Raw genomic sequence first — 24,579 nt, forward strand, 5'->3', positions numbered from 1 at the left:
TTTTTATCTTAATATTTATTGGAATTTGCCTGTACGATGCAATACATGATTTTTTAATCCAGCGGATATTAATCGGTTTCGAAGCCATACTGGAAATACGCTTTTTACCTTTATGAAGCTCCTCTCTGACGTCATTTGGAATGTTTACACTTTGGTTGATTTCTCCTCTTTCTATATCCTAAAATAGTTATTTTTATCCGATCGTATTATAGGCAGTTTTTTTGCGGATATAAAAATATAATATTCTTAGATTATAGTTTTGTTAGACTCGAGGAACAGAGGGCAAAGGTTAACAAAATTGATAAAATCTAATATTAATCGGTTTGGAGATTAGAGAAAAACTGATGATTTTGCAGCAAAAGTGCTCATTAAGACATTCATAAAAGGGCAGCTCTAAAAAGGTATGACAAACGAACATTAACACTTGTAGATTATCAGAACTAAAAAAGCAGAATATAAATGTAAATTGCTTAAATACAGAAAACTGTTTAAGGACATACTTACTTTTGTAGGACTTGATTTTAGAAATACTTTGCGTATTACATTGTGCCTTGTAGTAATATGAATCGGTATTCCAATAATCGGGTGAATTGTATATCCCATTAAAATCTTTCTCAAAAAATTAGAAATCAACATGTTTTAAATGGACTTAATTACATTCTAATAACGATTTTAGCATCACTACGCTTCCTAATTCTTATCCAACTGTTATAGGAATCTTCAAGCAAAGTATGAAACCGTTAGGACAATTCTAACATTCGCAATTAAATATATTTCACCTGTACTAAATCTTTCCATGATTTCTCTAAGCTTTTCAACCCTTAAATATGACGTCATACAATTTAAATGACCAATGATAGGCCAGTATACATTGTAATTGACCAATGGTTTTTCAAACTTTAAATCAGTCAAATATGAAGCAGCTTATAGTGCCTAATAAAAAATGACAAATGATAGGCCAGTATACATTGTAATTGACCAATAGTAAAATGTATACTTGCCTATCATTGGTCATTTGTATTGTATGACATCACTTTTTATTAGGCACTTTAAGCTGCTTGAACAAAATAAAATAAATTCTACCTTACATTTTAACTTTTGGTAGACAAGCAATTCTAACTAAATTACTATATAGATATGACTTAAATTACTATTACAGATGTTAATAGTATCAGGAATCTCAAGGGATAAGACAATGGCTGATAAATTGAAAATGTACAAATTACTCTTTCTTTAGTTTATAATTAGTGGTTAAAATGTTTGGATACTCAACTTAATCAACCAACCAATTAAAATTCAATAAAAGTCCCCAAACTTTGTTAAGCCAACGAAAAAAAACGTTATTTTAAAACTTTGGGGACTAGTTTAATAAACAGTACAATGTCCCCTCCCTCCCTGTAATACATATACATTTAAAAATAAGTAAAAGTAAGATGTTTCTTACATCTATCAATTACCTAGTATCACAGTAACTTTACAGCCTAATATTCTGTTGTAATTACAGTTACAGCATAACTTTAGAAATCTTATGTAATCTAATTAACAAATGTTTTTAAAAAGGCTTAAACGCCAGAGATAGAGAGGGGACAATGCTGTTTAGTATACTAGTCCTTGAAGTCATATAATAACGTTTTCTTATTCGTTGGTTTAACAACATTGGAGACTTCAACTGAAGTTGAGTGTTCAAATGTTTTAACCATTAATTGTAATATACAGAATTAGTCTTTTGTGGTTCATCATATTTATAAATTTATCGGCCATTGTCTTATCCCTTTAGATACCTGAAAACTATGTACCTGTATAGACTGTAGCAGCAAAATTGGATTCTATGATTCCAATATTTGTATCCATTAGCGCGAATAACAGATGGATGTATAGTGCCTCAGGTTCTGATAATATCCTTAATAGATAGATAGATAGACATTGAGTTAGATAGATAAATTAATTGTATCCATCAGAGCGAATAACAGATGGATATATACGTCAGATTCTGATAATATCTTTAATAGATAGATAGATAGACATTGAGTTAGATAGATAGATGGACATTAGAGTTAGTTAGATATATTAATATTTGTGTCCATCAGAGCGAATAACCTATGGATATATAGTGCCTCAGGTTCTGATAATATCCTTAATAAATAGATAGATAGACATAGAGGTAGATAGATATATTGATATTTGTGTCCATTAAAGCGAATAACAGATGGATATATAGGGCCTCAGGTTCTGTTAATATCCTTAATAGATAGATAGACATTGAGTTGTATGTTAGCGTTTAGTCAAATGCGCTTATTAAGTCAAACTGTTGGTCAAAATTAGGAACAGTTTGACTTAATAAGCGCATTTGACTAAAATGCTAACACAACTTTACAGAAAATACGCGAAAAATACCCTTTTATACCTATCTTTTATATTAGGTGAAATATTTTTATTTTAATGAATAAGAACAACATGTGAAGTAAATTATGGAGAAAGGGGACAATAAGCTGTTTAGTACACTAGTCCCCAAAGTTTTAAAATAACATTTTTCTTATTCGTTGGCTTATCAGCTTTGAAGACTTTTATTGAATTTTGATTTGTTTGTTTATTAAGTTGTGATCTACAGAAGGGTTAATTTTGTGTATCATCATTGACGATGTCGTGCATCAATTTATCGGCCATTATCTTATCCCTTTAGATCCCTGATGTGAAGTAAATTATCTATTTCCTGTGAAACAAAACAAGTTAATTAAAGTGTCAAACAAACACAGGGAAAAAAGAGAAAATAAATCAAGTAAAACATGAATAACAACATCCATAAAAGTGAAGCTCTAAAACAGTGTTTTGGAGCCGTTTGATTTTGGTGCGGCTCCGGCTCCGTGGAGCCGTATCTGGAAATACGGCTCCGGCTCCAACCTAAAATCAAGAAAAACTTGACATATATTTTTTCCCGATAAAAAAAAAAAATTTTTATTTTTGACTTTTGAAGGTTTTAAAAGTTCAATTTTTGATAAAAATGGACTTGAAATACTTAAAAAGGGCATTTGCACATAACAAAACAGAGTTACCAAATTATAATTTATAAAAAAATAGTTATTTATCATATTTTCGTAATATTGTGAATGCGAGAAAGGATTTTAAAATTATTTCAACAAATTTGGTCATGTGATCAAAATTTGAATTGTCCGTCTACTTTTGCCCCCCTGTGGGGGCGAAGTAGGTGGAAATTAAAATTTTTGTCACTTGACCTTAATATTGATGAAATGATTTTAAATGACCTTTCTTGTATTAAAAATATTATTAAAATTATGATACTTGGGTTTGTTGGATTTAAACCCTGTCTTAAAAACTCAAAACTGAAATAATACATATCACAAGGATGACAACATCCATAAGTAGCAAAGCACAAAAAATCGTGGATGGAAATACGTAAAAGTAGATTTAAAGTGTATTTATCCCCAAAAAGTTTGAAAATTGGACCAAAAACACCAAATATATGGGGAAATATTTAAAACATATAAAAATAGCCAAAAACCTGATAAAAGGCAGTCTGTCCGCCATGGTTGTTTTTTTTAAATGACGGGAAATTTAATTTTGATATCTATAACTGAAAAAATTTTGAAAATCGGACCATAAACACTGAAGATATGGAGAATAATGTGATAAATACAAAAATAGCCTAAAACCTGCAAAAAGGCAGTCTGGCCGTCATGGATGTTTTCTTTAAACGACAGGAAATTTAATTCTCATATCTATAACTAAAAAAATTTTGAAAATTTGACCATAAACACTGAAGATATGGTGGAAATGTGAAAAATACAAAAATAGCCTAAAACCTGCAAAAAGGCAGTCTGGCCGTCATGGATGTTTTCTTTAAACGACGGGAAATTTAATTCTCATATCTATAACTGAAAAAATTTTGAAAATCGGACCATAAACACTGAAGATATGGAGAAAATGTGAAACATACAAAAATAGCCTAAAACCTGCTAAAAAGGGGTCTGACCGCCCTTGATGTTTTATAGTTAATTGTCCTCCTTAATAATGGGAATATTGTCAAAAACTTTCAGCTGTCTATCTTTAATAGGAGCTGAGAAAATCACGTTTCCCCTATTCTGTCTTACACGGACAGACGGACGGACGGACAGACGGACGGACAGACGGACGGACGGACGGACGGACATTTCGAATTATAGAGTAGCTTCGCTACTAACAAGGGTTAATTATACTGTACGTTTATTGGTTCTCTGTGCCTTTCTTTCCCTCTCCTCTCTCTCTTTCTGTCTGTTTCCTTTTCCCCTCCCTCCCCATACACCGTCTCATTCTCTCTTTCACTTATATATTTACCCCCCCCCCCCCACTTCATCTAATTCTTTTTTTCTCTCTCACATGCTATTTCTATCTCTTCCCCTCACTCTCTTCAAAAGATAAATATTTTCTTCAAAAATATATTTTTTATACCGTCCTATTTGTAACAATGAAATTTTTCTGTTTTATAAAAATAACTTAATTTTTCATTTTAGCTAATTATTTGAAATCTTTATATTTACCCCTTTTTCTGCAAATAAAATGATCAACTAAAAATTGATTACCCGTTTGTTCCCTGATTTCCAAAGTTGTACGACAGATAACCTAACTATTGTAAAAGCTAATATCAGCCAATCCGGTCAAAGGGAAAAGCTGAAAGGAAAGGGGGGGGGGGTATAATAGTTCTTCTATTAATCACCAACGCCCCCCCCCCCCCCACCCATAGTATAAGTCCTCCCTTTTTTGTAATTGGAACTCCATTTAATAAAACTTAAAAATAGCTTAAGTTGTGAAAACTAAATTTTGATTTTTTTTAGAAGTTTGAAGCTTTTTAAACTAGTAGTAAATATTTAGATAGGATGACGGTGACACATACAAAATCGGAAACTAAGATTCAGCTGACCTATAAAGTTCTTTAATTTAATGTACAGGGCGACCACCGCCTTTTTGATATTAATATTGAAAATAACGTACTACAAAAAAATTACAATGAACACAATAACGTACATTTTTTGAAAAAATAACGTACAATAACGTACCATAAAACACATATACATCTGTAATACAAATTTGTACGATGTCTGTCTGTCTGTCAGTCAGAAGCTTAAGATCTCAGTAACCACTGAACCGATTGGGCTCTACTCTTCAGGGAATCTACCTACTGGTCCTGGGATGGTTTTAACCTATTTTCTTGGGGGGTGGGACACCCCCCCAAAAAAATGAAAAATATCCCCCTAAAAAAATTCCTACATCTTCGCCCCTAGCCTCTAGGGGCATCGCCAAAAGAGGTATTGTATATTTTTTTTTAAAGGGAGTTTCCCCACCTCACCTACTTGATATATTTTACAAAAAGAAAAAGAATTTTTTTTGGAGGGGCGGATTCTTTGCCTAAAACAGGACCAGTAGGTATATCACCTGAAGAGTAGAACCCAATTGGTTCAGCGGTTACCGAGATCTTAAGCTTAAGAAAGACGAATAGATAGATAGACATCGTTCTACTTTGCATTATAGAAAGTTGTATCTCATTCCTATATGTACAAGAAAACATAAATATCAACTAAAAATTATCTTGCTAACTGATGAACAAATATCATACTCTTTTAAAGTTTAACTTTGCATATGTCCTGATAGTGTTTGTAATTGGTTTAGAGGAATTTTTTTATATTTACTGAAATGATTGATTTTTTTTATTTTATGGCAGCTTCACTATGACGTCATAAATCCCAGGATAAATTAGTAAAATGGCGCGCGAATCGTGGAGAATTTTTTTGTAGTTTTTATGAAATACAAATTTTTATGAAATACAAATGTAATTAATGATTACTAAAACTAATCATACATTACAGGAAAACGTACAATAACGTATGCTGAAATGTTCATATTGTACACAAAAATCAATAACGAACAAAAACGTACCAAAAAACCTAAAAATGGTGTTCAATATGAACATATTGAACATAACGTACATAGTGGTCACAATGAATGTACGACAATGTTTTTAAACACTTAGTAATCATTTGAACATTGGTTTAGGCGGAGGTTATGTGAGATAAAACGTAGGTATTTTGTTCAGTGTTATTTTATTATATAAAGTACATTTTTTGCCTGAAGCTAATTATCTTTAAAAAATGCTTGTTCGATTAAATTGTACTTTTCAGGGAAGCTTTATTAGTGTCTTGAACTATTACATAAAGTATTAATGTTTTTTGTCTGTTTATTCCAATATGCCTAGAATTAATTTTGAAAAAAAATAATTTTCTTTCCCATATTTTTATTCCTTTTTCTTATTGGATGTCATTTTATGTCCAATAAGAGACTAGTGTTTAAATATTTTAAAGGTTATTGTTGTATTTATTTTGAATATGATAATAGCAACATTATCTCATTAAATACAATAAAATCTCTTTATTTATCTAGTCCGGAGCTGGAGTCGTTTTTTAACGAAAATTACGACTCCAGCAAAATATGGCGGCTCCACGGCTCCCGGCTCCGAAACACTGCTCTAAAATCAGATTGTAGGACAAACGAACATTAACACGTGTAACTGTACAGTGTCAACAATTAATAAGTTTTACTTATATGACATTGTACATTGTTGTTCTAGGAATCACTATTCAGGTGAATAGAATAATAATCTGATAGGTATAAAAACTTGTTGCCAAAGTTTTTAAAAATCAACTTAATTTTAATGGACATACGGACTTTTTGGTAGTTAGTATAGATTTGCTACGATTTCTAAATCAGGCCTAATTGTTACAGGAATCAACATGGCAAGTTTAAAATTAATAGGACAACTTTAACACGTCTAAATTAACGATAAGGATGTATATACGACTGAACCCTAATAATAGAAAGGAATGGCATTTTAAGAATGCCCGAAATCTAAGTATTCTTATTAAAATGTAATACATTCATAAAAGGCATAATTTGAGAAAACTTTGAATTCTTAATCAAATACCTACCTATTCTTTTGTCCCTGGTCTAAATTGAAGATTGAATAAGCAGAATAATATTAACCGTCAACTCAATATTCCTTTCCATTTGCCAGGGAGGGAGGGGACATTGGTCTGTTTATTACACCAGTCCACAAAGTTTTATAATAAAACTTTCTTATTCGTTGGCTTAACAACTTTGGTGATTGGTTGGTTTATTAAGTTGAGTGTTCAAACGTTTCAACCACTAATTGTAATCTACAAAATGGGTAATTTTGTGTATTATCAATGGGGATGTACATCAATTTATAGGCCATTGTCTTATCCCTTTAGATCCCTGGTTATTTGGCCAATTATAAACACCAAGAATTCAAGAGCTAAGATTCCATTCAATGAAACTAGAAATATGATAAAAATGTTGTAATTTTCATTTTAATATTCGTAGAAAATTGTTTGTAATACAGTCCTAATATATGATTTTTCAGTACGGCTGAGAACCGGTTTTGATCCAGCAGATATTAATCGGTTTCGAAGCCATATTTTTTTAAATGATCTTTAGAATGAAACTCATTTTAATATATACTCTTATAAATAGTTATAAACCTTCCCAGGGCCTATGAGAAGCTACCCTGTAAAGGAGAACCATATCGGTTCAGCGGTTAGCGAGATCCTTCGGTACAGACAAACCCACAAAGACAGACAGATATCCTTTTGCTTTATTTTAAGGATTGTTATGTTTAAACCACACTTGTTTTGAATAATTGAAAAGGACAGTCAAGTAGTGGTTCAATATACACTAGAAAAAATACAGGTAAAGATCAACTGCAGATAAAACTAATCTCCCTCATATTATTCTGATGCATAGCAGGGATATAAAGGGATAAGGCAATGGCCGTTAAATAGATGTGTACATCCCCAATAATGAAACACAAAATCACCCCACCTGTAGATTAAAATTGTGGTTGTACCGTTGGAATAATTGAAAAGGACATTCAAGTAGTGGTTCAATATAAACTATAAATAATACAGGTAAAGGTCAACTGCAGATAAAACTATTCTCCCTCATATTATTCTGATGCAAGGCAGGGAAATAAATGGATAAAGCAATGGCCGATCAATAGATACACATTCCCAATAATGAAACACAAAATCACCCCATCTGTAGATTAAAATTTGTGGTTGTAATAATACAAATACACTATAAATAATACAGGTAAAGGTCAACTGCAGATAAAACTAATCTTCTCATATTATTCTGATGAACAGCAGGGAAATAAAGGGATAAGAAAATAGCCGATAATAGATGTACAATGTACATCCCCAATAATGAAACACAAAATCACCCCACCTGCAGATTAAAATTTGTGGTTGTAATAATACAAATACACTAGAAATAATACAGGTAAAGGTCAACTGCAGATAAAACTAATCTCCCACATATTATTCTCATGCAAGGCAGGGAAATAAAGGGATAAGGCAATGGCCGATAAATAGATGTACATTCCCAATAATGATATACAAAATTACCCCACTTGCAGATTAAAATTTGTGGTTGTAATGTTTGAATAATTGGAAAGGACTGTCAAGTAGTGCAGTGGTTCAATATACACTAGAAGAAATACAGGTAAAGGTCAACTGCATAAAAAACTATTCTCCCTCATATTATTCTGATGCATAGCAGGGAAATAAAGGGATAAGTCAATGGCCGATAAATAGATGTACATCCCCAATAATGATATACAAAATCACACCATGTTAAAATTGTGGTTGTAACGTTTAAATAATTGGAAAGGACAGTCAAGTAGTGGTTCAATATACACTAGAAATACAGGTAAAGGTCAACTGCAGATAAAACTAATCTCCCTCCTATTATTCATTTAAAGTGATAAGGAAATGGCCGATAAATAGATGTACATTCTCAATAATGAAACACAAAATCACCCCACCTGCAGATTAAAATTTGTGGTTGTAATGTTTGAATAATTGAAAAGGACTGTCAAGTAGTGCAGTGGTTCAATATACACTTGAAATAATACAGGTAAAGGTCAACTGCAGATAAAACTAATCTCCCACATATTATTCTGATGCAAGGCAGGGAAATAAAGGGATAAGGCAATAGCCAATAAATAGATATACATTCCCAATAATGAAACACAAAATCACCCCACCTGTAGATTAAAATTTGTGGTTGTAATGTTTGAATAATTGGAAAAGACAGTCAAGTAGTGGTTCAATATACACTAGAAATAATACAGGTAAAGGTCAATGGGAGATAAAACTAATCTCCCTCCTATTATTCTGATGCATAGCAGGGAAATAAAGGGATAAGGAAATGGCCGACACCTAGATGTACATCCCCAATAATGATTCACAAAATCGATTAAAATTCTGGTGGAAACGTTTGAATTATTTGAAAGGACATTTAAGTAGTAGTTCAATATAAACTAGAAGGTAAAGGTCAACTGCAGATAAAACTAATTTCCCCTCTATTACTTTTTTCAGTTATTTAGGGATAAGCAAAATTGTATTGGTATTAAATTAAATTGGTAAACAGGTCCCTAATATGATAAACTTAAATAAAACTTATTTGTTGAAAAGTTTAGACACTTCCAGTTTGGAAACAACCAATCAAAAACGAATAATAACACGTCTTTGTTAAAAAAAGTTTGGGTACCAGTGTAACTTACAGTCAAATAACCCCTCCCTTTCTGCAAATATCTGACATGATTTTCTAACTAGATCATACAGTAGGGGACATTAGGCTGTTGGTCTGCTTATTACACTGGTCCCCAAAGTTTTATAATAACGTTTTCTTATTTGTTAGCTTAACAACTTTGGGGGCTTTAATGAAGTTTTAACCAGTGCACATTGGGGCAAATCAACCAAAAAGGGGATTTAATTATTTAGTACCCTTAAAGTTCATCTCACAAAAATTTCATTTTATACTTTTTTGTAGGTAATTTAACAACAAACAAATTTGCTTTTATGTTTTTTTCTGTCATTTGAAGGGAACATGGAGATAAAGGTCATTTTATGAAGGTAGATAGAAAATTACCAGATTAACCCCTCCCGAAAATAGCCCCCCCTTACCCTATCTATCTATCCATCAATCTATACATCTATCTATCCATATATCTATCCATCTATCTATCCATCTATCAATCCATCTATCTATCCAACTATCTATCCATCTATCTATCCATCTATCTATCCATCTATCTATCCATCTATCTATCCATCTATCTATCCATCTATCTATCCATCTATCTATCAATCTATCTATCCATCTATCTATCCATCTATCTATCCATCTATCTATCCATCTATCTATCCATCTATCTATCCATCTATCTATCCATCTATCTATCCATCTATCTATCCATCTATCTATCCATCTATCTATCCATCTATCTATCCATCTATCTATCCATCTATCTATCCATCTATCTATCCATCTATCTATCCATCTATCTATCCATCTATCTATACATCTGTCTATCCATCTATATATCGATCCATCTATCTATCCATCAGCTATTCATCTCTTTATTCATTAACTATCAATTTATCCATCCATCAATCTATCCCTCTATCTATCTATCCATCTATCCATCTGATTATCCATTTACTTATCCATCTTTCTATCCATATATCTATTCATCTATCTATTCATCTATCTATCCATCTATCTATCCATCAACTATCTTGAATTTCGTGTTTAAAATGTCTAATTAGAGGTTTTGGTTATCAGAGCAATATGAGAATTTTTTAGTAGCGCAGCTACCCTATCACTAGCTTTTTGGGCCCTTTAAAGTATAACTATGTCAATTGTAGTCCGATTTTAGTGTTCAAAGTGTCAAATTTGGGGTCATGGAATTCATTTCAGTAGGAGGGGAGAGTATGGTGTAAATGGGGGTGGATGGGGATCCTTATTTTAGCAAGCTACAAGTTTCACTTTATTTTTATGTTTAATAAATCCATTATAAATGTGGGCATGATTAACATAAATTTTTATTAACTAATATCTATATTTATAATGATATTATGATTCTTGTTTACTGTTTATATGTATACTAGCGGCTTCGCCCCTAGCCTCTAGGGGATTTGCCCCAAGAGGTAATTAAACAAGGATCACAACATCAATGAAAGAAGCAAAGCTCTGAAATGGAAGGACAAACGAACATTAACACTTGTGAAGTGTCAGAACTGAATATTAATGCATGTCTATACAAAATGTTACTGTTTGAGGACATACTGACGTTTTTAGGACTTGATTATAGAGATGCTTCGCTTATAACATTACACCTTATTGAAATAAGAATCAGTATTCAAAAAATCAGATGAATAGGATATTTTTAACATTCAAAACAATTATTTGTTGTCAAAAAAGTAAAAATCAGCTTGTTATAAATGGATGTACGGACTTTCTGGTAACGATTATAGAGTTGCTGTGCTTTCTAAGTTGTACCTAACTGTTGTAGAAATCAGCATGAAAAGTTTGAGATCGATAGGACAATTCTAGCCTGTTTAAGTTAAGTAAAAGAGCTAACTGTACCAGACGTACGGACGGACCGACCCTAATTATAGAAATATGAAAAAAAATTTGGGGGTTTTTATTTTTGAAAAAGAGCTTTAAACAACCACAGGACCAGTAGATATATTCCCTGAAGAGTAGAATTCAATCAATTTAGTGGTTAGCGAGATCTTAAGGGATGGGCGGACAGACAAACAGAAATCAAGCTACTTTGTATTATATACTAGCGGCTTCGCCCCTAGCCTCTAGGGGCTTTGCCCCAAGAGGTTTGATCAAACCAATTTTTCGTATTTTAGATTTAAAAGAAAAATTAAAAAAAAACAATTTTTTTTTTTTTTTGGGGGGGGGGATTTTTTTTAGGGGGGGGTAGTTGACCCCACTATTTTAATTTTAGTTTTTAAAAAAAATAATTTTTGGGGGGGGTTGGGGGTGTCCCACCCCCCAAGAAAATAGCTTAAAACCACCACAGGACCAGTAGGTATAATCACTGAAGAGTAGAGCCCAATCGGTTCAGTGGTTACTGAGATCTTAAGCTTCAGACGGCCAGACAGACGGACAGACAGACAGACAGACGGACAGACATCATTCTACTTTGTATTATAGATTAACACCTAGGGATCTAAGGAACAAAACAATAACCGATTAACATGTACATCCCCAATATTGATACATATTTAATTAATTATATTACAAAATTATTTGTCTGTAGATGACAATTAGTGGTTGAAAAGTTTTGACACTCATCTTAATGAACCAACCAATAAAAAATCAATTAAATTTCCTGAAGTTCTTATGCTAACGAATATAAAAACGTTATTATAAAACTTTGAAGTTTGGGGACTAGTGTAATTAACAGTCCCCTTCCTTTCTAAATAAAACTACCTAAACATGAATACCATGTAACTACATAATTTAAAATCAAAGCATTACCAATATACAGACAGATAGACTACTAGCTAATTCCAATTTAGAATGATTATAAGAACCTCACGTTATTTGCATATTAACTACCTTTCCGCAGTGAGGTAGGGGACATTGGGCTGTTTATAACACTAGTCCCCAAAGTTTTACAGTTGTGTGTTCAAACGTTTTAACTACTAACTTTAATCTACACAAGGGGTAATTTTGTGTATTATCATTGGGGATGTACAACAATTTATTGACCTTTGTCTTATCCCTTTAGATCCCTGATATTTGTAATAATCTATAGAAACGATTATTCAGTTACATTAAAACATCAAACATAAAAAGGTTTAGATTTAGGTTTAGCTCCCTCCCCCTTCCTCCCGTCTCCATCATTTAGTGCAATAGAACTTGAAAATATTCATTATCAACTTTAATTCAAAGTCTAATCAAATAAATATTTCTTATAACTATGTTTTTGCGTCTTTTATCTATATGTATTACATCTTTCATTTTGACTTTAAAAGCGCATTTAAAAGATTTTCCTAACAAAGTTTTCGTGCACCCAGCCTCAGAAAACGCGCTAAAAACCCCTACGGGGGCGCGAGGGGGTAAATGAAACCAGTACTGGCGATTAAAATATGTCTTTGGGTAATCAAATATCGTTTTTTTAGCCGGCGACACCCGGCGAAAACATGTTTTCTCTTACTGTCTACTTAAATGTTGATTAAAAAACAAACAAAAATAAACTAAAATCTTGACTTCAACTATAATTATTTAGGACTAATTTCTTCAATTTGTGTTTTTTTCTTTTATACTGTCAAAATATATGTAATGCATGACTCATCAGAAGTTATTTTGTCTAATTACGTTAATTCTAAGAGATTTTATAATACTTTTAAAATTGTTGGTGAAACACAAAAAGTATGCCTTTTTCTGTAAGAAAATTTTTGCATTTCTTGACTTCCATGCATTAGAATGCTTACTTAAAAAGCGTATTTTTATGATTCCTTTAAAATCTGATGTACATTGGGTGTGATAATACTCATAGAATGTTTAAAACTTGATTCGGGGGTGGTGAATTGTTGCCCCTTGTTGCCCCTATGTGCAGTGATTTTATTCTACATAAGGGGTAGGTTTGTGTGTCATCATTGGTAAAGTACATCAATTTATCAGTAATTGTATTACCCATTTAAAACCATGAAAATGCAACTATACCTGTAGGCAGGTGGTGGAGTAGAATATAGATGGTAGATACGCTTCGCACTGTCGGGGTTTGAACTGTTTGGCCCAATTCTATTTATTTTTTAAGGAATATTAGACATATTATGTAAAAAATGTTTTACTCTTTCTTTTTGAATCTAGGATAAAAATTGGGTTATCGAATTCAAGCCCCTCTCTAGAGGCCTAGGCAACTATAAATCCGTGTTACCTATCTTACCCAACATATGATATATCTGTTCTTTAAATTTTTAAAAGCGAAGCTTTTTTATAATTAGGATCGGTCCATCCGTCCAGAACGGATAGCATTTTTCATTAATTTAGGCATGTTAGAATTGTCCTATCGATTTCAAACTTTGCATGGTGATTGCTGTAGTAGCTAGATACGATTTTAAAAGCGAAGCAACTCTATAATCACTAACATAATGTCCGTGCGTCCATTTTAAACAAATTGATTTTTTTACTTTTTTAACAACAAAGGAGGATGTGCTTAAGGACCATTTGGGCAGGGGGGGGGGGGGGTTTACTCGAGAACCCTTAGAGCTAGAGGGAGCTAATTTTGGATTTAAGCTTCTATGGGGCCAAAGTTACTTTTAAAATTATCGTCGACCCCCCACCCCCCCCCCAAAAATTTTTTTTGGGGGGGGGGTAAAAATTTTTTTTATTGCATTTCTCGCCGAATTAGGCAATTTGGAATCATTTGAGACCATGTTATTTTTTTCAAAAAATTTTCGCCTTACAAGCAACCCTGCGGGGGGACTTAATCATTTTTTTCAAATTCTCGTTTTGGTATCTTTAAAAAAAAACGGCGGCGGGACCGCCGCTCCCGCCGTCCGCCGCCGTTTTCCGCCGCCACCAAAAAAGAAATTTTTTATTGCATTTCTCGCCGAATTAGGCAATTTGGAATCATTTGAGACCATGTTATTTTTTCAAAAAATTTTCCCCTAACAAGCAACCCTGCGGGGGGGACTTAATCATTTTTTTCAAATTCTCGTTTATGAAGGTATATCTTAAATACAGTATGCTACTCTCTTAGTTTTAGAGATAATTGGATGAAATCTTTTGGGCTGGGTCACTAATTACCCCAACTATTGGTATCTTTAAAAAAAACGGCGGCGGGACCGCCGGTCCCGCCGCCTTTTCCGCCGCCACCAAAAAAATTTTTTCATTATATTTCTCGCCGAATTAGGCAATTTGGAATCATTTGAGTTCATGTTATTTTTTTCAAAAATTTTTCCCCTTACAACCAACCCTGCGGGGGGACTTGGTTATTTTTTTCAAATTCTCGTTTATAAAGGTATATCTTAAATACAGTATGCTACTCCCTTAGTTTTAGAGATAATTGGATGAAATCTTTTTGATTGTGTCACTTATTACCCCAAGTTTTGGTATCTTTAAAAAAAAACGGCGGCGGGACCGCCGCTCCCGCCGTCCGCCGCCGTTTTCCGTTTTGAAAAAAATAACATGGTCTCAAATGATTCCAAATTGCCCAATTCGGCAAGAAATGCAATAAAAAAGAATTTTTTGGTGGCGGACGGCGGGAGCGGCGGTCCCGCCGCCGTTTTTTTTTTAAAGATACCAAAACTTGGGGTAATTAGTGACACAATCAAAAAGATTTCATCCAATTATCTATAAAACTAAGAGAGTAGCATACTGTATTTAAGATATACCTTCATAAACAAGAATTTGAAAAAAAATGACCAAGTCCCCCCGCAAGGTTGCTTGTAAGGCGAAAAATTTTTGAAAAAATAACATGGTCTCAAATGATTCCAAATTGCCTAATTCGGCGAGAAATGCAATAAAAAATTTCTTTTTTGGTGGCGGCGGAAAACGGCGGCGGACGGCGGGAGCGGCGGTCCCGCCGCCGTTTTTTTTTAAAGATACCAAAACTTGGGGTAATTAGTGACACAATCATAAACGAGAATTTATGAGTGGGACTGTATTTAAGATATACCTTCATAAACGAGAATTTGAAAAAAAATGACAAAGTCCCCCCGCAGGGTTGCTTTAAAACTAAGAGAGTAGCATACTGTATTTAAGATATACCTTCATAAACAAGAATTTGAAAAAAACGCTCGATCATTTAATACCTTGGGATTTAAATATCCATTTATGCTAAATTTTGTTTGCTTAAATAACTCATTTAACATAAAGGTACTCTTCAAATAAAAGTAAACTTGACATAAAGGTACATTTCATATAAAACTACACTTCGCATAAAATCATGTTTTTTTAAATTTTATTCTGGTACCCAAAGTTTTATACTGGTACCCAAAGTTTTATACTGGTACCTAAAGTTTTATACTGGTACCCAAAGTTTTTTACTGGTACCCATGACAAATATAATCTATTACAAATTTATGTGAAATGTATCTTTATATGAAACGTTTTTATGTGAAAAATAAAAATTCTTTAATGAGAAAATTTTTTATGTTAAATGTATTTTTATGTGAAACGTTTTTATGTGAAATGTACCTTTATGTAAAATGTACCTTTATGTGAAATGTACCTTTATGTGAAATGTACCTTTATGTGAAATGTACCTTTATGTGAAATGTACCTTTATGTCAAATGTACCTTTATGTGAAACGTTTTTATGTGAAGTGTACCTTTATGTCAAATGTACCTTTATGTGAAGTGATTTTATGTCAAGTGTTTTATGTGAAATGAATTTATGTGAAATGATATTATGTCAAATAATACTGATCCTAAACATTATCCTGTATCAAGCAGTTTTTCAACAAATTTACTTACAATTTTGCTTCGGCTCTTATACATTAATATTATGATTTTTCAGTTCTGACACTATACAAGTGTTAATGTCCGTTTGTCATACAGTTTTAGAGCTTCGCTTTTATGGATGTTGTCATCCTTGTTGTACACGAGTGTTTATAGCCAGGAAGGTACATATGAATTCCATTAAAAAGTTGCAAACAGTAAATGATATAAATTCAGGGCTGTATCTTTCTCAACTATGAAATAGAATTTTTTTTCCAAATTATGAAGATATATTGAGAACAAGGATGACAACATCCATAAAAGCGAAGCTCTGAAACGGTAGGAAAACGGACATTAACACTTGTATAATGTCAGAACTGAATAATCAGAATGCTAATGTATAAGAGTCAAAGCAAAATTTAAGTAAATTTGTTGAAAAACTGCTTGATACAGGATAATGATTATGGACATTTATATACCAAAAATCAGACCAATCGGATAATTAGGTCACATACAAATTTGTTGTTAAAAATGTAATAAAAATCAACATGTTTAAAATGGACGTACGGACATTCTGGTAATGATTATAGAGTTGCTACGCTTTTTAACTCATACCTAACTATTACAGGAATCACCATGCAAAATTTGAAATCGATAGGATTATTCTAACATGCCTAAATTAACGAAAAAAGCTATTTAAAAGTGAAAAATCAACATGTTTAAAATGGACGTACGGACATTTTGGTAATAATTATAAAGTTGCTACGCTTTCTAAATCGTACCTAACTACCAAAGGAATCACCATGCAAAATTTGAAATCGATAGGACAATTCTAACATGTCTAAATTAACGAAAAAAGCTATCCGTTACGGAGGGACGTACGGACGGACCGACCCTAATTATAAAAAAGCTTCGCTTTAAAAAAAAGAATAGTAAAATGTAACAATTTAAGTAACTTATATTAACGTATTTAGGATGAAATATTTAAGACTGAGATTCGAAACAAAAATGTAATATGTTATAGTTATATACCAGCGATATCATCTAAAGGGATAAGACAATGGCCGATAAATTGATGTACATCCCCAATAATGACACACAAAATTACCCCTTCTGTAGATGACTATTAGTGGTTGACATATTTGAACACTTAACTCAATAATCCAACCCATCGAAATTCAGTTAAAGTCCCCTAAATTTTATTATAAAACTTTGGGAACTAGTGCAATAGCAACAGCCCATTATCCCCTCTCTCTCTGCAGGTTATACCTAATTAAATACACTACATTGTAATATTGAGCCCTGGTTAAAAACTGAAAATTGTAGTTTTTCTTATTTCCTAGTTTAGCCATGGACAAAAGAGATAGGTACCTAACCAATAAGAAAGAATATTGAACAATTTGGGAATTATCATGTGGCTAAGAGAGGGGTAGGTTTCTGGTAAATTCCGTAAAGTTTATGTGTTATAAGTAAAAAAAAACAGTAGTAGAACGATAAAAATTTATGTTAACTTTTTAAATTTTTTTTTGGTCTATAGTTCTTTTCAATAAGAAATACACATATTTAGTGAATATTATCGTTCTACTACTAATTTTAAGCCTTAAAACACACACCTTTACGGATTCTACCAGTAACCTACCCCTCTCTTTTTTTACTCTTGGGTTTAACATTTTCTATGTTTTTCTGTTGGTAGTGGAAGCATTACCTCAATGATTGTAAAGAAGCTTTGAAAAGTAGAAGAGTTATTTCTCGCATTGTATTATAAACAGCTTTCCGCGGATTTAAATGTACAATTATAAGATTAAAACCGAGATGCCGAAGGCACGGACTAAGAAAACTGGTTTTAATCTAATGATTGTATATTTTTATATTCTTAGAAAACTGGATATAATACGACGCTAGAAATATTTTTTTTCGTATGGATGAGAACCGGTTCTAATCCACCAGATATCAATCGGTTTTTAAAAAATAGGAGAAAAATTATATTTTTTATGAAGAAAATAAAAACAACTTCAAGATTCCCCAATAAGGAATAAACCTCATCAGTTCAGAGAACATCTTTAAAGAAAGTTTCGTAAAATTATGTAAAAACTAAAATGATTTTGTTAAGAAAACTCTACCCCTCCATTTTCCTTTTTATCCCTGCACTGGAATTGACAATTTCCCAGGTAACGGAAATTAATAGTGTTTTTCTTTTTTCCTTCTCATTTCTTTTTTGGGCCTGTTGGTTTTTAAAAAGCGAAGCTTTTCTATAATTAGGGTCGGTTCGTTCGTCCGGAAAGGATAGCTTTTTTTCTTGTTAGAGACATGTTAGAATTGTCCTATTGATTTCAAACTTTACTTGATGATTCATTTAACAGTTAGGTACGATTTAGAAAGTGTAGCAACTCTATAATCGTTACCAAAATGTCCGTACGTCCATTTAAAACATGTTTATTTTGAACCTTTTTATTAAAAAAAATTGACCAATTGACCTTAATTTTTAGAATACTGATTCCTAGGAAAACAAAGTACAATGTTATAAGCGAGGCATCTCTATAAGTCCTAAACTTGTAAGTATGTCCTCAACATTATACTGTTAAGGAATTTTTCAACAAATTAATTCTAAGTTCATTGCATTTATCAAATAAATAAAATCAACGCTTTCTATTGTAGTATGCAATGTTGTAAATTGTACAGAGTGCCATAATGAAGGGATAAAACAATGGCCGATAAATTGATGTACATCCCCAATAATGATACCTAAAATTACCCCTTCTGTAGATTACACTCAGCATAATAAACATATCAATCAAAATTTACTAAAGTCCCCAAGGTTGTTAAGCCAACAAATAAGAAAACGTTATAAGACTTTGGGGGTGGAGTCTAAAAGGGTCCTGAATGTAATTTGTTCTATCTCAAAAAACGCAAACTCAGTAATGTGCGACATTTTTAATGAATTAAATTAATCAACTTTTTTTTAAAGAAAGCTTTTCTATGATCACTAAAAGTTTAGCTTTTGTATAGTTGAGGTTGGTCCGCCTTTCTGTTGGTAACAATTATCGCTTATTGTTAATAAAAAATCCTTGCGTCCATGTACACTTTTTAATAACATTTTTTATGATACTTGTGTAAATAAAAAAAGCTTATAAATGGTCCGTTGGTTGATCTGTTCATAACGGATAACTTTTATTGTCATTAGGAATTTTAGAGTTGTCTTATTGATTTCAAACGTAGTAGTAGGGTGCCTGTACGATATAAAAAGTCAACCAGAAATTCCAGACGTTCATTATAAAATGCAAATTTTTTCTTTTTGACAACATTTTTTATGATTTTATGATTGGGGTTGGGGTGGGGGTGGGGTTGCGTTCAACGCTACCCTCTATTATCTCATTTCCTATTAGAGCTAGAGGGCTAAAAAAAATTCTGCAGGTCCCCTGTTTGATAATGAATTTCTGACCTCAAGTGAATCAAAGTCAATTTTCGCTTCCTTCACACTTTTATAAACCAACCTTTGTTTTTAAGTCCTTTTCTACTTAAAAATTTCAAACAGCTGTAATTTTTTTATTTTTGTAGCAAGAAGAACAATTTTTTGGCAGAAAATGTTTATCTTTAAGTAAATTTTATATTAGAAATATCAAAACATAAATTCTAGCGGCCGCAGCTGTACTTGGTAGCTGCAAGCCGCCGCAGTTGGCGGAAAATGTTGGCGGATCTTTATGAAATTTTAATACATTATGTAGACATGTAAGAAAAGCAATTTGAAGTCTCTAAGTCAAAAATTGCGGTCACAGGAATCTTTTAAAGATTTCTGGAGACCTGGAGGATCAGGACCTGAAGGATCATACCTGGAACCTGAAATTGATTTGAACACCTGTATTTCATCTGAGGATGTATCACTAGAGGATATTTCAGTATTATGGTAAGATAAAATGCTTTGTTTAAGTCACAAAAATATATTTGCTTTTTACCTGGATGAAATTTCCAGGTTTGCTGGCATCCTGTTCCCGCCAGGATGGAGATATTCAAAAAGTTTTAACTCTCAGTTATGTGTCATACCCATTAGGGTTGGGCCGGATACTTTTTTGGCCGGATACCGGATATCCGGCTGATTTCAAACGCCGGATATCCGGTAACTGGCCGGATATCCGGCAAATATCCGGTTATCCGGCCAAATTACCGGATATCCGGCCGGATAACCGGCCAAATTACCAGATACTAAGGTAGCAAAAATTTTTTTTTCAGAAATCTTATATAAATTTACATAAAGTTAAACTTGTTCAGAAAAAATGTTCTTCTAGCTTCAATAATAAGAAAATTATAGCCATTTAAAATTTTAAAAAGCAGAGATTTTTGGTGTAAAGTATAAAAAATTATAGAACCGGATATCCGGCCGGATAGTTTCAATATCCGGTATCCGGCCGGATATTGAAAATGGCCGGATATCCGGCCGGATATCCGGCCACACCGGATATCCGGCCCAACCCTAATACCCATACTTATAAAAGTCATACTTTACATAAGTTAAGGGTTAACAGTCGGGCCCCTTTTCAGACCCTAATCTGTAGGAAGGGAGGGGGGGTGGCATGAACATTGAACACCCTTGCTTTTATTTCAGCTCTTTTCAGAGCTAAAGTCCTAAAAAGAATTATGCAAGGCCACTGTTTAATAATGAATTTAGACTATAAGTCAGTCAAAGTATTATTTTTATTTTTAAGGTAGAAAAGCAAATATTTAAGAAAATGTTTCTCTTAATTATACTTATAATTCATATAGGGATTTACTAAAAGAGGATATTTAGTATCTTTGTAAGGTAAATTCTTTGTTTAAGTCTCTGGTATATGTTATATCCATATGTAATAAGTCACTTATTTATGGTTTTCAATCTTTTATACATGAAAAACTGAAGGGGGGGGGGGGGCATTTAATAAAATAATAAGATTTTATTATGATCTGCCGTAGTTTACCTGATGACTGCGGCAGCTGGCAGCTGCCAAGTACAGCTGTGCCCGCCAAAATTTATGTTTTGAGATTTGTAATACTAAATTTACATAAAGATAACATTTTCTGAAAAAAAATAGTTTTCTAGCTTCAAAATTTAGAAAATGGCAGCCTTTTAAAATTGTTTAATAAAAAAGGACCTAAAAACAAAAATTGTTAAATTAAAGGGTGAAGGAAGCTGAAATTGACTTTGACTCACTTTTAGTTGGAAATTTATTATTAAACAGGGAACATGCACAAATTTTCTTAGCTTTCTAGCTCTAATAGGAGCTGAGATAATAAGAGGGGGGGGGGGGCGTTGCACCTTACAATGATGGAAAATTCAATTTTAATACCCTTATTTACAATCAGACCACAAAAGATACAATCGGGAAATGTGAAAAATATAAAAATAGCCAAAAAAAAACCTATTAAAGATTTAATCTAAAAATACTAAAATCGCTTAGATATTGAAAAAATAAAATTAATAGGAAATTTTAACATGTCTAGATTAACAATAAGAGCTGCTTGTAACGTACAAATGTACAAACGTACAAACTGACATACAGACGTAAGGAGGGACTGATCCCAATTATAGAATGGCTTCGCTTTCAAAATTATCTATTTTACCTTTTCTTATCATAAAATTGTAAGTAATGTATCTATTAAATAACAAATTAGATGGTGGGTTCATTTCCCCCTTTTTGTTTGACCCCAGTCTTGTATTTGTTTCCATGAAAAGGTAATAAAGTACATATTAATATTTTTAATAAAAAATGTTATTGCATAATAATAGTTAACCGAAATTCAGTATCATAATAAACAAAAAATTTTGTCACTTATAATGTTTTTTTATCATATACTTCCTTTTTTCATCTCTTTATTTATGAAAAAATTACGTTATTTCTTGTTGGGAAAATTATAAAAAAAATTGTTTTAATTTAAGCTTTTCTAAATTAAGATTTTATTTCATCAAAATTACCTACAGTTTAATTGAAAAAGAATAGGTAATAAATTAATAATTAAAAATGTTTTGATTGATTTTTTCATTTCAATTAAAACACCTTTTCTCCTTTTCCCACTGTTCTACATGCATAGTTTGAAATAGATAGAACAATAATGGACAGACGGAGCAATCTTAATTGTAGAAAAGCTTCGATTATAACAAGGATTTCATATTTAAACATGTGAAGCTTATTAAATTAGACTGCCTGATACTCTTTAAAAATAGGAATATTGTTAAGAAAAATAGATATATTTTGACTTAAGTCCATGCTCCTAGCTAGTACCTCTTTAAAATACCTATTCTAATATGACTAAATCTAACCTAACCTAAATTAATTGTTGTCCAATTAGGTTTTAGGATTTTATCTTATATTATAAAGCTTGATAACAGAAATTCTTTGTATTATAACATAATGCCTGACCTACAGTAAAACAATTATGACAACATCCATAAAAGAGAAGCTCCATAACAGTAGGACAAACGAATATAAATCCTTGAGTGTCAGAACTAAATAAGCAGAAGAATATAAATGTATATTTGTCAACAAAATTGTAGGCAAAACTGCTAAAATACAGACACTGTTTAAGGACATACTTACATTTTTAGGACTTGATTTTGGAGATGCTTCGCTTATAACATTATACCTAGATGTAATAGGAAACGGTATTGAAACAAGGATGACAACATCCATAAAAGTGAAGCACTGAAACGGTAGGACAAACGGACGTGAACACTTATATAGTGTCAGACCTGAATAATTAGATTATAAATGTATAAGAGTCGGAGCAAAATTGTAAGTAAATTTGTTGAAAAACTGCTTTATACAAGATAATGTTTATGGACATATTTACATATTTAGAACTTGATTATAGAGTTGCTTTGCTTATAATATTATACTTTGTTGTCCTAGGAATCAATATACCAAAAATTAGATCAATCGTATGATTAGATCACATAAACATTTGTTGTTAAACAAGGATGACAACATACATAAAAGCGAAGCACTGAAACGGTAGGACAAACGGACATTAACACTTGTATAGTGTCAGAACTGAATAATCATAATATAAATGTATAAGAGTCAAAGCAAAATTGTAAGTAAATTTGTTGAAAAACTGCTTGATTCAGGATAATGTCAGGACATACATACATTTTTAGGACTTGATTATAGAGTTGCTTCGCTTATTACATTACTCTTTGTTGTCCCAGGAATCAATATACCAAAAATCAGATCAATCGGATGATTAGATCACATAAAATTAGTTGTTAAAAAAGTAAAAAAATCTTTATGTTTAAAATGGACGTACGGACATTTTTGTGATAATAATAGAGTTGCTACGCTTTCTAAATCGTACCTAACTATTAAAGGAATCACCATGCAAAATTTAAAATCGATAGGTCAATTCTAACATGCCTAAATTAACGAAAAAAAACCATCTGTTACGGACGAACGGACCGACCCTAATTATAGAAAAGCTTCGCTTTTAAAAAGTAAAATTTGTTGTTAAAAAAGTAGAAAAATCATTATGTTTAAAATGGACGTACGGAAATTTTGGTAATGATTATAGAGTTACTACGCTTTCTAAATCGTACCTAACTACTAAAGGAATCACCATGCAAAATTTGAAATCAATAGGACAATTCTAACTTGCCTAAATTAACGAAAAAAGCTATCCGTTATGGACGGACTTACGGACAGACTGACCCTAATTATAGAAAAGCTTCGCTTTTAAAAATCAGATATAAAGATTGATTATAAGATATAAAAAAACATTAAAAAGGTTGGACGTGGGGACTTTCTAGTAAGGATTATAGAGTTGCTACGCTTCATAAATCTTTACTTAACTGTTATAGGAATTATCATGCAAAGTTTGAAATCGCCAGGACAATTCTAACATGTCTAAATTAACAAAAAGAGCTAACCGTTACGGACGGACTGACGGACAGACTGGCTTTAATTATAGAAAAGCTTCGCTTTTAAAAACAAACAATAAACTACCCCGCCTTTTTGTCAAATAAGAGAGAGTTTTGTAAAATTAGGGTCGGTCCATCCTTAATGGTTAGTTTTTTTCGTTAATTTCGGCCTGTTAGAATTGTCCCATCGATATCAAACTTTGCATGATGATTCCCATGACAGTTAGGTACAATTTATAAAGCTTAGCATTTTGACAACATGTTGTTGTATAATATGCTTAAGTATTATAAGCAAGGCAACTCTACAATAAAATCCTAAAAATGAAAGTATGCCCTATTATTTGATTCTATATATGTGCAATTTTGCAACACATATATGTATA

The 24,579-nt window shown here is 32.3% G+C and overlaps 1 protein-coding gene across 2 annotated transcripts in view; it reads right to left on the minus strand.

The window, feature by feature from the left end:
- The window catches only part of LOC145303783 (GH3 domain-containing protein-like), a 107,426-nt gene that overhangs the window by 63,482 nt on the left and 19,365 nt on the right, over positions 1 to 24,579 (minus strand). For both annotated transcript variants that reach the window (XM_080145395.1, XM_080145394.1), the window contains exons 11-14: positions 13,597 to 13,674; positions 1,797 to 1,900; positions 780 to 820; positions 109 to 178 (exon numbers count right to left, since the gene is read on the minus strand). In XM_080145395.1, coding sequence (XP_080001521.1) covers positions 109 to 178; positions 780 to 820; positions 1,797 to 1,900; positions 13,597 to 13,674 — 293 coding nt within the window. The remainder of the gene's footprint in view (positions 1 to 108; positions 179 to 779; positions 821 to 1,796; positions 1,901 to 13,596; positions 13,675 to 24,579) is intronic.

Source organism: Acartia tonsa, chromosome 13, assembly GCF_053477335.1.
Source record: "Acartia tonsa isolate MP-2025a chromosome 13, ASM5347733v1, whole genome shotgun sequence".
Taxonomy (NCBI): domain Eukaryota; kingdom Metazoa; phylum Arthropoda; class Copepoda; order Calanoida; family Acartiidae; genus Acartia; species Acartia tonsa.